We start from the raw sequence: 15,877 nt of genomic DNA on the forward strand, positions 1-15,877 counted from the left end.
CAGGCTGCCTGCTCTGCTGCAAAGGGAATGGTGGCAAGCTGCGGCAGCTTTCCACTCCTCCCTTGGAGTCACCTGGGCTTGCTTTCTCTGTGCTGGCTAATTTGTCTCTTTCAAACTCTTCTAGGAGTTGTGCTAATGGTAAGGGGGTTTAGAATCTCTTGGGCGTGGAAAACCTGCTCCTTTTTTGCCATGTATCATGATATTTTGGGTATAACATGGGAAAATTTGCTTGTGCTGTTACTTCATGTTAGATATCATTTGGATTAATAGTTCATATTCAGAAATCACCTAATTTGTAATGACAAATTTTATTCATTTAGCAAAATTCATCTGTTTAATAGGAATAATTATGAGGATTAAAAGAGTATGTACAAAGCAATTAGAACTATGCTTGACACATAGCAAGTGTTTTATAAATTACTATTTATAATTACTCATGCAATTTTCATAACTCTTGAGTTATATACTATTATTATTTCCATTTTAATGATACAGAAACTGATGCACAGAGAGATTGAGTAAATTTTCTAAGATTATGCAGCTAGTTAATGGGAGATTTAAACTCATAGAATCTGGCCAGGGAATTTGTTCTCTTAACCACTAAGCATTGCTGGCTCAGCCTGTTGTCTTTTGGTGGTTGTAGATTGGCTGACTGAATTGAGATAGAAAAGTAGTTTTATAGGATGGAAGATTTATTATTAACACTTTGAAAATTTCACTGTGGCTGGCATATGATAAAAAAGGATTTTAGTTTTGTTAACTATTAAACAATGTCTTTATTATAATCCATTTTTCTGTAAGCTGACCTTATAAAAAGTCAGGCATATTCACTTTGAATAAAGAAATGATTTTTTTTTTGCTTTTATTTTTTGAGACAGGGTTTCACTTTTGTTGCCCAGGCTGGAGTGCAATGGCACGATCTTGGCTCATTGCAACCTCTGCCTCCTGGGTTCAAGTGATTCTCCTGCCTCAGTCTCTCGAGTAGCTGGGATTACAGGCATGTGCCACCATACCCTGGTGATTTAGTATTTTTAGTAGAGACAGGGTTTCTCCATGTTGGTCAGGCTGGTCTTGAACTCCTGACCTTAGTGATCCACTCGCCTCGGCCTCCCAAAGTGCTGGGATTACAGGTGTGAGCCACTACGTCTGGCCGGAAATGATGTCTTCATACTGATTTACATTAAATACTTCAATGAAATAAGACAACAAGTACAACATATTATAACTTTGTTTGGTAATATATGTAATATATATGGAATAATTTACTGAAAAATGATTTTTTTGTTATGTTATACTCTGCTTACCTCATCTGTAATAATTTAGCTAATTATAGAACGTCCTTCATTTGTACTTTGGAAAAAACAGGATATTTGTGTATACCATGCTCAACTTTATTGTGGTATCAGAAACAAATCTCAGGGTTATCCAAATTATAGACAAATATTGGTAAGTGAAACTATTGAAATACTGATAACCTGACAATTTATTATTGCAAGTGGAAGCATAGTCAAGATGTTGTAGTTAAATTTTTACTTATGGTAAATTTGATAATATATTTTAATGTATTTTATAAATATGATTGAGTAATCAGGATGTTCAGACTGATTAAAAGTGATAGAATCTTCTTTATTGTTATATCCCTAACACCAGGAAAATGGTGTGTACACCTGGTAAATATTGACGAATGAATGAATGTATGATGACTCATTCTCAATTTGGGCACTCTGCTCTGTATCAGAGTGTTCTACCTGGATCCAGGAGCTGTCTAGTCAGCTTGCACGTTTGAATCACATGAGAAACTTCAAAACCTCCTGATGCCCAGGTGTCACCCCAGACCCATATCTGTTTTAGGTGCTGGGGTAATAGCACTGAACAAAAACAGGCAAGTTCCTGCTTGTATTGAGGTGACATTACAATCAAGGGAGACTAAAAGTACATAAATAACTGTCAGATATGATAAGTGGTGTTACAAGCTTTGAAGAAAAATAAAACAGTGTAAGGTAGATGTTCAAGTCAAAGATACTTGATTTAAATCTTGGAAAACCGTTACATTTGAAAGGGTTGTTATCTTAATTATTGGCCTGGAAAAAAACTCATTCTCCTCATCCTCCCTATATTTTGTTACTTTCTTTATCCCGTGTTGAATTGTGATCCTCATGTACTCTATGCTTCTATTTCTGTAGCTTCCAGCCATTAACTTCAACAGTGCCCAAAATAGCATGATGAAGTCTGAGCCTGCCATCAGGGCGGGTGGACACAGAGCTCGAGGTCAGTGGCATGAGTCCACAGAAGCTGTTGAACTTGAAAATTTTAGGTAAGAAATCCAGCATCTCCTTTGTCTTCAACAACTTATTCTACTTAGCTCACAGTTTTATTTAAGTTTATCCCAGGAGCTAAAATTAAAAACCCACTTTAGTAGTTACCATAGAGATTCTTAATTTAATATTTTTAGTTAGTGCTTAAACCATTCCCAGAAATAATATGTAAATAACAGGTTTAATGGGTACAGGTGGAACTGACCTGGGAGATTTAGGACACTATGCTGACATGCGTTTGGCATTGCTCAATGAGGAAGTGGTTCCAGATTATTGACCTGGTTAGGCTTATCCCAATCTTTGTCTGTCTAGATCTTGCCAGTAATGAGACGGCATAAAAGGAGCCGTTGCTGTGAACAGATGTGGTGGTTAAAGTATGTGGTTGTCAGAACAACTGAGGTTTTCAGTTGAAGGGGTTGCGGCACACCTCTAACATTGAAAGTGTCAGGTAATGTTCATCTCTGTTGCCACGCAGACCCCTGCAAAGCTCCACATTCTTGTGGGCCACTCCCCTCGGGAGCTGGTTCTCTCAGTTTTACAGTGTGCTTGGGTCATTTGGCACTAAGTATCATGTAAATAGTGAACAGCATGAAATATCAATGTGAGCATCCTTATTTATTTGGCCTAGATTTTGTTTTTGTTTCCCTGTCATCTTATGACAATGAATTTAATAGTATGGGAAAGTTACATGACATTTCATGGATTCATATTTTAAAAACATATTTTTAGTGAGGAGCACTTAACTAATTAAAAAATTGTCATATGGTGAGTACCAGTGCCCGTGTACTAAGAAACCATTACAGCCCTCAGGTGACTAGGATGGGGACATGCTGTCCAATGGCATCTGAAAGACAGAAGGCAGAACATTACACATGGCAACATAAGGTTATACTCGTTTCCTTTGAGGTTGTATGTTCATGGAATTCCAGCTTATTTGTCCTAGCTCTTAAAATTAGTTTTATTTAATTACATGCAAAAATATCATATCGTGTATTTGGTAGCAATGTGACCATTTTGTTTATTATCCCTTATCCTTTTCCAGTTTTAAAATAGAATGTTTTGGAGGTATTTTTAACCTCTTTGGTGAGCTGTAAGATCAGCAAAAAGAAGCTGAAGATGGGCCGGGCGCGGTGGCTCAAGCCTGTAATCCCAGCACTTTGGGAGGCCGAGACGGGCAGATCACGAGGTCAGGAGATCGAGACCATCCTGGCTAACACTGTGAAACCCCGTCTCTACTAAAAAACACAAAAAAATAGCCGGGCGAGGTGGCATGCGCCTGTAGTCCCAGCTACTCGGGAGGCTGAGGCAGGAGAATGGTGTGAACCCGGGAGGTGGAGCTTGCAGTGAGCTGAGATCCGGCCACTGCACTCCAGCCCGGGCGACAGAGTGAGACTCCATCTCAAAAAAAAAAAAAAAAAAAAGAAGCTGAAGATGGAATATCTCAGAATTTTGTTAAACACACACACAAAAACCGTATAAACAATCAACAGTGACAGTCAACATGGCTGAAGGTGTATACACTGTGTTTAATCAACCCTTCTTATCTAGAAGGAATTATAAATGATGACCGCTGGTGTTGATAGTGAGATCAGCCAGTGGGATCCAGGGTATGTGGAAAAGTGGAGAGGGAATTCTTCTCTTCCTGTTACACAGCTGTCTGAATAATGTGCCCCAATCATTCTTTCTCTCCATTTACCCTTTTCTTCCTCCAACCAATTTTAGCTGTTAGTGTTTATAGGGAATAATTTAATGGATATGGTAAAGGAAATACGTATGCTTGATTATATTTTATTTTTAACCTTATAATTGAATTTCTAGTTCCTATTTTAACAGCTGATAGTTGCTTTTCGCTACATGTTAAATGCAAGTCTCCTTCAATATTTGCCTGAATCCTCATTAGTATACTGGTTAGTAATAATAAAAACATTACCTGAATATAGATGATCTTTGTCTGCATTGGCAACTTTGAGACAGCCTGATCTCTATAACAAAATCCTTTTCTGTTTGTTTCGTCTCAGTATAAACTACAAGAATGAGAGAAATTTCAGCAAACATCCTCAGCATAAACTATTTCAGGAGATCTTTACCGCCTTGGTGAAAAATAGACTCATATGCAGGTAAGATTGTTCCTGGAAAACTAGGCTTTTACTCAAGAGTGGCATATGTCATCTATCTTGTCTCTAGAACACGATTTGAAACATCTTCCAGGACTGAACATGTCATTAAAGGAGAGAAGGAGGCAAATGAGTAGGCATTACAGATGATCTTATTAAAATCACTGATGGGGTGCTGAATTTAGCTGAATTTGATGACAGATACGGAAAAATGGGAAAACACTCAAGTTATGTTTTCTTTATTTTCTTTGAGTTTGGATACTGAAGGAGGAGTTTATTGTGTGGGACCTTATGAAAGAGACACTGGACAGCACCACGGACAACATTCTCCTGGTGCAGTTTTGCAGTGATTTAATGACCGATTAAATGGACTGCACAAGCCTTGACCTTGAGAAAAGAAAGGATGAGTCTGTAACAACCAGCCACAGCCTCGTAAAGATGTTTCTTCTCAGGACCAAATCGAACATTCCTTTCTTTGCCTTGTTAACACGGGTGCAGTGTTGGGACTGTAGAGAAAGGATTAGTTAACAAGTCCTCTCGATTCTCTCTCTCAAATATCAGGGGTTTTCAGGGAGCCATTGATTGTTGCTGGATTGCAGTCAGGTCTGAATCTTCTGTCCATTCTGAGCTGCTTCATAGAAAAACTGGGTATGCTGCTGCCAGATGCGAAGGAGGCTCCTAACAGTCTGTCACGACAGGGTCCTGTCTTTTGCTCTTTTCAGGAGGCCCATACTCTTCCCACATGCATCAGCTGAAAAATGCCTATAAAGAATCTTAAGTCTTCCTTGTCACTTTGTGACTTGATTGAGATGTGTGAATTCCATCCCAGTGAAAATGGAAAAACATTATTTCTATAGTGAAAAATAAAAATAGGAGTATTAATAATTTAATACCTTGATCAAAATAAAACTGACTTGGCCCAATGCAATAGCTTATTTTAAGTAGAACAGCATTCTGATGGGTCCTCCATGACGAGTCAGCTACTCGATACATGCTTAATTGATGGCCTCATGTCTCCATCTTTTGGATGGGGTCATTTAGCATTATGTATTTAAGTATTGGACTTAAATGACTGTCCAATAGATTAGTTTTCTTTAAAACAATACAGAATTGAGACTGCATCTGTCACGTCTTTGTACTTAATTTAAGTGGAGGATTATTAGACTGGCTCAGATGATACAAGAAGCCTAAAATCTTTACCAAGGTTATGTAATTGGGTCACTGTTCAGTTCTCGATTACACACTCAAAGATTGTTCAAAGATTAATGAACACTGCAAATAACCTGAAGTTATATATATATATATATTTCAACTGTTTTTTGCTTAGATTGAACGGAGTGAAACAATGGTAGTAGCAGAATCATTATGCATAAAACGGTATTAGGAAATAAAGTTCTTTTTTTTTTTTTTTAAGCCAGCTCACATGGACTCTTCAAGGGATACCCAGTAGACTATTTATTGGGTGAATACTTTGGGGGAAGGCACTAGATGCAGAAATTGTTAGGGAAAATAACTGGGCACTGGTTGGCATCAACTAATTGAAAAAGATCTCAACAATTCTAAAGTTGAGAGATCTCTTTTCAGGGTGTTTTAAAATTCTTAGTAATTGAAGGGGCATCTTAGGCTGGATGAAGTTACTGGCTGGTAACATGAGCAGTCCCTGGAAGTCTTCAAACTAGGAAGAGATAATTGTAGATCTCTTTGCTTTCATAGTACGAGATGGAATTTAGGAATGTCGAACATCAAGGGCGTCCTTTAATGTCATCCTGTGGCTGCTGACAGCTTGTTATGTTCAGTTCTATTCTAAAAGCATTGGGTAAAAGATGGCTTAAATATAAAGGTTTTCCATTGTGCCTCACCCCATATAACCTTGCTAAAATAGCCGGGATTATCCGTCCTTTTTTTCCTTCCCCTCTAACTTTAGACTTATAGAAGAATTACACCTCAGGACCTTTTCTGATATGGCTTGTTATCCCCTTTGTTTGCAAACATCAGATTTAGTGTTGGGTTGAAGGTTTAGATTCAATTTGATAAACAAACTGGTAAGCATCTACTGTATGCAAGGAAGGGATTAAGTAAGTGGTGAAGAAGGGTGAAGTTTAAAAAATTAACAGGACATATGGTCCTTTTCTCCCTGGGAACTCAAATTCTACTCTGATCAGCAAGACAATTACCCAATAAAGGAAAATGTACTAAATATATACAATTTGTATTAACACAACTAACTAAAGGCTGCATGAGATTGGGGGTGGGTGGGAATTTGGGTCCTTGGTCCAGTTATGGTTGTAGATAAGACTGTAGGTAAGACATTCAACATACTATGCTACTCAATTTTGCCCTGAAAAATATGACTTACTGGGAATTTAGTCTCATTTGTGAAGTGGGACCCCTTTCAACTCACTTCTCAATGCCTACCCAATTGGTGATAATGTTGCTCTTGTATTTTACTCACCCCAACTCTAGCCTTTCCCTAAATCACACTTGTGGACACCTCCTTTCTGTGTTCTTTTCCTAAGAATGATTTGTGATTACTCCCCCATTCTCAGAATGAAATTGCCAGATGGCATCTGAAACTGGAAAAGACTTGTTAATCCAGAGTCAGATAAGGTAACACTGCAAATACCTCACAGTAAATCTCAAAGGACAAGGGAAAGTATCATCCCTGAGCCTGGGGTTACTCCTAGTTACACAATGGTAACTAATCTTTTTTAAAAAATCCTTGTATAATAGTATTCATTTATAATATACTGCTATATAATATTTTACATATTTATGGGGTACATGTGGTATTTTGTTACATACATAGAATGTGTAATGATCAAGTCAGGGTATTGAGGTGCCCATCACGTTGAGGATTTGTCATTTCTATGTGTTGAGAACTCTCTTCTAGCTACTTTGAAATAGACAATACGTTGTTGTTAATTATAGTCACGCTACTCTGCTGTCAAATGATGGAACTCATACCTTTCATTTAACAATACATTTGTACCCGTTAACCTACCTCTTTATCCCCCCTTGCACTCACCCACCCTTCGTGGACTCTGGTATCTATTATTCTACTCTCTATCTTTATGAGACTGACTTTTATTTAAGCTTCCATATATGAGTGAGACCACACAATATTTGTCTTTCTATGCCTGGGTTATTTCACTTAACATAATGCCTTCCAGTTCCATCCATGTTGCTATAAATGATGTGATTTTTTTCTCTTTTTTATGGCCAAATAATGTTTCATTTTGTGTGTATACTACATTTAAAAAATTCATTTGTTTGTTGGTGGACACTAAGGTTGATTCCATATCTTTGCTTTTGTGAACAGTGCTGCAATAAACATATGAGTGCAAGTATCCCTTTGTTATACTGATTTCTTTTTCTTTGGATAGATACCCAGTAGCAGAACTGCTGGATCATATGGTTCTATTTTTATTTTTTTGAGAAATCGTCATAAGGTTCTCCACAGCAGTTGTACTAATTTGCATTCCCACAAACAGTGTATGAGTTCCCTCTTCTCTACATCCTCATTTGTTAGTTTTTTGTCTTTTAATCATAGCTATTCTAACTGGGGTAAGATGATATCTCATTGTAATTTTGATTTGCATTTCTCTGATGATTAGTGATGGTTGAACTTTTTTTTCATGTACTTGTTGGCTATTTGTATGTCTTCTTTTGAGAGTTGTTAATTCATGTCCTTTGCCCACATATTTTATTTTATTTTACTTTAAGTTCTGGTATACATGTTCAGAAAGTGCAGGTTTGTTACATAGGTATACATGTGCCATGGTGGTTTGCTGCACCTATCTACCTGTCGTCTAGGATTTAAGCCCCACATGCATTAGGTGTTTGTCCTAATGCTCTCCCTCCTTTTGCCACCCACCCCCCAATAGGCCCCAGTGGGTGATGTTCCCCTCCCTGTGTCCATGTGTTCTCATTGTTCAACTTCCACGTATGAGTGAGAACATGCGGTGTTTGTTTTTCTGTTCCTGTGTTAGTTTGCTGAGAATGATGGCTTCCAGCTTCATCTATGTCTCTGCAAAGGACATGAACTCATTCTTTTTTATGGCTGTATAGTATTCCATGGTGTATATGTGCCACATCTTCTTTATGCAGTCTATCATTGATAAACATTTGGGTTGGTTCCAAGTCTTTACTATTGTGAATAGTGCTGCAATAAACATACGTGTGCATGTGTCTTTATAGTAGCATGATATATAATCCTTTGGGTATATACCCGGTAATGGGATTGCTGGTTCAAATGGTATATCTGGTCCTAGATCCTTGAGGAATTACCATGCTGTCTTCCACAATGGTTGAACTAATTTACACTCCCACCAACAGTGTAATAGCGTTCCTGTTTCTCCACAACCTCGTCAGTATCTGTTGTTTCCTGACTTTTTAATAATTACCGTTCTAACTGGCATGAGATGGTATCTCATTGTGGTTTCTTTTTTGAGATGGAGTCTTGCTCTGTGGCCCAGGCTGGAGTGCAGTGGCCTGATCTCGGCTCACTGCAACCTCCGCCTTCTGGGTTCAAGAGATTATCCTGCCTTAGCCTCCCAAGTACATGGGACAACAGGTGTGCACCATCACACCCGTCTAGTTTTTGTATTTTTAGTAGAGTCAGGATTTCATCATATTGGCCAGGCTGGTCTTGAACTCCTGATCTCGTGATCCTTCCACCTCAGCCTCCCAAAGTGCTGGGATTACAGGCATGAGCCACCATGCCCAACCCTCATTGTGGTTTTGATTTGCATTTCTCTAATGACCAGTGATGATGAGCTCCTTTTCATATGTTTGTTGGCTGCATAAATGTCTTCTTTTGAGAAGTGTCTGCTCATATCCTTCGCCCACTTTTTGATAGGGTTGTTTTTTTCTTGTAAATTTGTTTAAATTTCTTGTAGATTGTGGATATTAGGCCTTTGTCAGATGGGTAGATTGCAAAAATTTTCTCCCATTTATAGGCATGGGCAAGGACTTCCTGACTAAAACACCAAAAGTAATAGCAGCAAAAGTCAAAATTGACAAATGGGATCTAATTAAACTAAAGAGCTTCTGCACAGCAAAGGAGACTATCATCAGAGTGAACAGGCAACTTTGCCCACTTTTTAATGGTATTATTTGCTTATTTTTTGCTATTGAGTTATTAGAGTTCCTTGTATATTTTGGATATTAGTCGCTTGTTGATGAATAGTTTGCAAATATTTTCTACCATTTAATAGGTTGTCTCTTTACTCTCTTGATTGCTTCCTTTGCTGTGCAGAAGTTTTTAGTTTAATATAGTTCCGTTTGTCTATTTTTGTTTTAATGTCTGTGCTTTTGAGGTCTTAGCCGTAAGATCTTTGCCTAGATCACAACCTACAGAATGGGAGAAAATTTTTGCAATCTAGCCGTCTGACAAAGGGCTAATATCCAGAATCTACAAAGAATGTAAACGAATTTACAAGAATAAAACAACCCCATCAAAAAGAGGGCAAAGAATATGAACAGACACTTCTCAAAAGAAGACATTTATGCAGCCAACAGACATATGCAAAAATGCTCATTATCGCTGGTCATCAGAGAAATGCAAATCAAAACCACAATGAGACACTGTCTCACGCCAATTAGAATGGCGATCATTAAAAAGTCAGGAAACAACTTAGGATGTGGAGAAATAGGAACGCTTTTACACTGTTGGTGGGAGTGTAAATTAGTTCAACCATTGTGGAAGACAGTGTGGCAATTCCTCAAGGTTCTAGAACTAGAAATACCATTTGACCCAGCAATCCCATTACTGGGTATATACACAAGGGATTATAAATCATGCTGCTATAAAGACACATGCACACATATGTTTATTGCAGCACTGTTCACAACAGTAAAGACTTGGAACCAACCCAAATGTCCATCAATAATAAACTGGATAAAGAAAATGTGGCACGTATACACCATGGAATACTATGCAGCCATAAAAATGATGAGTTCATGTCCCTTTCAGGGACATGGATGAAGCTGGAAACCATCATTCTCAGTAAAATATCACAAGGACAGAAAACCAAACACTGCATGTTTTTACTCATAAGTGGGAGTTGAACTATGAGAACACATGGACACAGGGAGGGGAAGATCACACATCAGGGCCCGTTGGGCAGTGGGGGGCTGGGGGAGGGATAGCATTAGGAGAAATACCTAATGTAAATGATGAGTTGATGGCTGCAGCAAACCAGCATGGCACATATATACCTATATAACAAACCTGCACGTTGTGCACATGTACCCTAGAACTTAAAGTATAATAATAAAAAAAGAAAAAAATTAAAAACTAGTAATCAAAACCCTAAAAAAAATCTTTGCCTAGACCTTCCTATGTTTCATAGGAAAGTGTTTTCTCTGCTTTTATTTAGTAGTTTCATAGTTTTGAATCTTAATGTTTAAGTCTTTAATCCATCTTGTGTTGATTTTTGTATGTAGTGAGAGAGAGACAGGGGTCCAGTTTCATTCTTCTGCATACTGATTCCCAATTTCTTCTGCACCATTTATTGAAGAGGGTGTCCTTTTTGCAGTGAATGTTCTTGGTGCCTTTGTTAAAAATCATGACCAAGTGGGATTTACACCAGGGAAACAAGAATGGTTTGGCATGCAAAAGTAAATAAATGTTGTACATCACATCAACAGAATGAAGGATAAACAACATATCATCTCAATAGATGCAGCCACATGGCTGTAAACATGTGAATTTGTTTTGGGGTTCTCTATTCTGTTCCATCTGTCTTTATGTTTGGTTTTATACCATTACCATGCTGTTTTGGTTACTATGGCCTTGTAATATATTTTGAAGTCAGGGAGTGTGATGGGTCCTGCTTTGTTCTTTTGCTCAGGATTGCTTTGGCTCTTCTGATTCTTTTTTTGTTTCATATGAATTTTATGATTTTTTTTCTATTTCTGTGAAAAATGATCTTTTGGTAGGGATTGCATTGAATCTATATATTGCTTTGGGTAGTATGGTCATTTTAATGATATTAATTCTGATCCACGAGCGTGGAATGTCTTTCCTTTGTTTGTGTCCTCCTTAGTTTCTTTCATTAGTGTTTTGTAGTTTTCCTTGTAAAGATCTTTTACCTCGCTGGTCACATTATTTTTCTAGGTATTTTATTTTTTTGGTAGCTATTGGAAGTGGGATTGTCCTCTTGATTTCTTTTTCAGCTATTTCATTATTGGTATATAAAAATGCTGCTGATTTTTGTATGTTGATTTTGTATCCTGCAACTTTACTGAATTTATTTACCATACTTGAGTCTTTGGTTTTTCTAAATATAAGATCCTGTCATCTGCAAGGAGGTACATCTTCCTCCCCCCCCCCCCCCACCATTTTGGATGCGTTTTATTTCTTTGTCTTGACTTATTATTCTGGCTAAGACTTCCAGTACTATGTTGAATTTGAGTGGTGCAAGTAGACATCCTTGTCATGTTCCATTTCTTAGAGGAAAAACCTTCAGTATGATGTTAGCTGAAGTTGATATTGTTATATATAGCCTCTATTATGTTGAGGTATGTTCCTTCTATGCACAGTTTGTTGAGAGTTTTTAATCATGAAGGATATTGGATTTTATCAGATGCTTTTTCTGCATCTATTGAGATGATCATATGTTGTTTATCCTTCATTCTGTTGATGTGATGTACAACATTTATTTACTTTTGCATGCGAAACCATTCTTGTTTCCCTGGTGTAAATCCCACTTGGTCATAGTGTATTATCTTTCTGATAAGCTATTTAATTTGGTTTGCTAGTACTTTGTTGAGGATTTTTACATCTATGTTCATTAGGGATACTGTTCCATAGTTTTCATTTTTTTTTTGTTCTATTCTTGTCTTGTTTTGTTATTAGGGTAATGCTGGCCTCATATAATGAGTTAGAATTCCCTCCTCTTCAATTTCCTGGAATAGTTTCAGGAGGATTGATGGATTGATATTAGTTCTTCCTTGTATGTTTGCTAGAATTCAGCAGTGAATCCCCCAGTCCTAGGCTTTTCATTTTTTTTTTTTTTTTAATTATACTTTAAGTTCTAGGGCACATGTGCACAATGTGCAGGTTTGTTCCATATGTATACATGTGCCATGTTGGTGTGCTGTACCCATTAACTCGTCATTTACATTAGGTATATCTCCTAATGCTATCCCTCCCTCTTGTCCCCTCCTCACAATAGGCCCTGGTGTGTGATGTTGCCCTTCCTGTGTCCAAGTGATCTCATTGTTCAATTCCCACCTATGAGTGAGAACATGCGGTGTTTGGTTGTCTGTTCTTGCGATAGTTTGCTGAGAATGATGGTTTCCAGCTGCATCCATGTCCCTACAAAGGACACAAATTCATCCTTTTTTATGGCTGCATAGTATTCCATGGTGTATATGTGCCACGTTTTCTTAATCCAGTCTGTCACTGATGGACATTTGGGTTGATTCCAAGTCTTTGCTATTGTGAATAGTGCTGCAATAAATATACGTGTGCATGTGTCTTTATAGCAGAATGATTTATAATCCTTTGGGTATATACCCAGTAATGGGATGGCTGGGTCAAATGGTATTTCTAGTTCTAGATCCTTGAGGAATCGCCACATTGTCTTCCACAATAGTTGAACTAGTTTACAGTCCCACCAATAGTGTAAAAGTGTTCCTGTTTCTCCACGTCCTCTCCAGCATCTGTTGTTTCCTAATTTTTTAATGATTGCCATTCTAACTGGTGTGAGATGGTATCTCATGTGGCTTTTCATTTTTAAGAGACATTTTATTACTTTTTTAAACCTTGCTACTCATTATTGGTCTGTTATTTTTCATTTCTTCCTGCTTCAACTACTTGGAAAGTTGTAGTTTCCAGGAATTTATCCGTTTCCTCTAGGTTTTTCAGTTTGTTAGCATATAATTGTTCATGACAGTCTCTGATGATCTTTTGTATTTTTGTGTTGTCAGTTGTATATCTCCTTTTCCATTTCTGATTTTGGTCTGGGTCTTTCTTTTTTAGTCTAGCTAGTGGTTCATCAATTTATCTTTTTGAAGAACCAACTTTTTGTTTTATTGATGCTTCGTATTGTTTTTTAGCCTCTATTTTGTTTAATTCTGCTCTGATCTTTTTTATTTCTTTCTGTCTGTTAATTTGGGGTTTGGTTTGTTCTTGCTTTTCTAGTGTCTTGAGGTGTATTGTTAGATTGTTTAAAATCTTTCTACTTTTTTGATGTGAGTATTTTATTGCTATAAACTTCCTTTTTAGCACAACATTTGCTGTGTCCTACAGGTTTTGGTATGTTGTATTTCTGCTTTCATTTGTTTCAAGAAATTTTTCTACTTACATTTTAGTTTCTTTATTGACCCAATGGTCATTCAGGAGCAAATGTTTAATTTCCATGTATTTGTGCAGTTTCCAAAGTTCCTCTTGTTATTCATTTTTAGTTTTATTCCATTCTGCTCTGAGAAGATACTTGATATGATTTCACTTTTTAAAAATGTGTTGAGACTTGTTTTTTAGCCGAACATGGTCTATCATGGAGAATGTTCTATGTACTGAGGAGAACTGTATTCTGCAGTTGTTGAGTTGTTAGATAAAATGTTCTGTTAATATCCGTTATGTTCATTTGGTCTAATGTCCAGTTTAAATCCAATGTTTCTTTGTTGATTTTCTATCTGGAACCTCTGCTTACTGCTGAGAGTGGGGGTGTTAAAGTCCCTCGCTATTATTATGTTAGAGTCTATCTCTCTCTTTAGATCTAGTAAAATTTGCTTTTGTTTTATTTTATTTTATTTTATTTTTTATTTATTTTTTTTTGAGACAGAGTTTCACTCTGTCACCCAGGCTGGAGTGCAATGTGCAATGGTGCATTTTCAGCTCACTGCAACCTCCAACTCCCAGGTTCAAGCTAATCTCCTGCCTCAGCCTCCCAAGCAGCTGGGAATACAGGTGCCTGCCACCAAGCCTGGCTAATTTTTGTAGTTTGTAGTAGAGACGGAGTTTCACCATGTTGGCCAGGCTGGTCTAGAACTCCTGACCTCAGGTGATCCACCCATCTTGTCCTCCCAAAGTGCTGGGATTACAGGTGTGAGCCACCGTGCCCAGCTGCTGTGGTTCTTTTTAAAGATATCTGTCTTTTTGGTAAATTTCTAATTTGTATCCTGAATTGTTTTTCTGATTTGTTTATATTTTTTGGACTTTTCTTATATCTCACAGAACTTCTTTTGAAACAATAATTTGAATTCTTTTTCCAAGATTTTGTGAATTTATTTTTGATTGGGATCTATTGTTGGATAATCATTCTTCTCCTTTGGAGGTGTCATATTTCCTTTATTTTTCATGTTTGCTGTGTTCTTACATTGATGTCTGCATATCTGGTGTAATAGTCACTTCTAATTTTTAAAATTGGCTTTCATATGGGAAGACTTTTTCCTGAGGAGGAATCTACAGTGTTGGTTGGGTAGTGTACTTTGGCTTTGATTCTGGGTGAGTACAGTTGTGCAGTCTCTGTATGATTTCTTTCTCTATAAACGGTGTCAGTAGTATCTGAGATTTCCTCAGTGGCTTAGGGTATAGTTATTACTGAAGGCTGTGGTGTAGCTTTGCTGGAGACTGGGACATCAGGTAGGCTAGTCTTCAGTCTCCAGGGGAGGCATCAGTGTGACAACATGCCTATCCCAGGGACCCTGGATGGCATACACTGGCACTGGTCTTAGCAGGTCCAGGTAGATCTATTTTTGGGCCTCCAAGTGGCTTACTTGGATGCCAGTAGTGGCAACCATGGGCTGGACAGGTAGAAGGGTTCTCATGCCCCTGAGCAGCTGGTGTGTTATGAGTGATGGTAGTGGCAGTTGTAGGACTACACTCTAGATCCCAAATAATGCATGCTGGTGCTGGTGGCTGCAATGGGCTAGGCAGGCTGGTCTCCAGGCCTGCAGGCAGCACATGCTGGTAGATGCCAGCAGTGGTTGTAGTGGCTTGGTGGGTAGGCTCAACTTCAGGCCCTTGGGAGGAGTGTTTAGGTGCCAGTGGTGGTAGACTAGGCTGGGCAATCCCGTGGTCCCTGGACTGTATGCTCTGGCGTGGAGGGGAGGGGAGGGGGAAGCTAGGCTAGGCTAGCTGGTCCCCAGGGCCCTGCAGTTGTGTATACAGGTGTTGGCCATGGTAGGCAGGAATGGGGCAACCTCTAGGCCAGTGGCAGAATGCCACTGGGTGGTGTTGGTGGGGAGGCAATGTTTTTAGTGATGGCAGCCTATGCCAGCAGATGTTAAGCATGTGTGCCACTTATGCCTCAGCCCCAGGTATGGTAGCCCATGGTTGCTTGTTCCTAAGCCCTGGGGTCAACAGCCAGCTCTTCTCTTGCACCTCTGTCCCAGCACTGCTAGCTTCTAGGATAGTGCATACTCTGTTGGGGGTAGGGCTCTAGAATGGTGCCTTGCTCAGCCCTGGTGGTAGCCTGCATCTTGATCATGCCTCCT

The 15,877-nt window shown here is 38.4% G+C and overlaps 1 protein-coding gene across 1 annotated transcript in view; it reads left to right on the forward strand.

The window, feature by feature from the left end:
- Positions 1–15,877, forward strand: part of NEK10 (NIMA related kinase 10) — a 280,588-nt gene that overhangs the window by 23,242 nt on the left and 241,469 nt on the right. The window contains exons 4-5 of the mRNA XM_030933079.1: positions 2,184–2,314; positions 4,334–4,432. Coding sequence (XP_030788939.1) covers positions 2,184–2,314; positions 4,334–4,432 — 230 coding nt within the window. The remainder of the gene's footprint in view (positions 1–2,183; positions 2,315–4,333; positions 4,433–15,877) is intronic.

The sequence above is a fragment of the Rhinopithecus roxellana genome, chromosome 1, assembly GCF_007565055.1.
Source record: "Rhinopithecus roxellana isolate Shanxi Qingling chromosome 1, ASM756505v1, whole genome shotgun sequence".
Taxonomy (NCBI): domain Eukaryota; kingdom Metazoa; phylum Chordata; class Mammalia; order Primates; family Cercopithecidae; genus Rhinopithecus; species Rhinopithecus roxellana.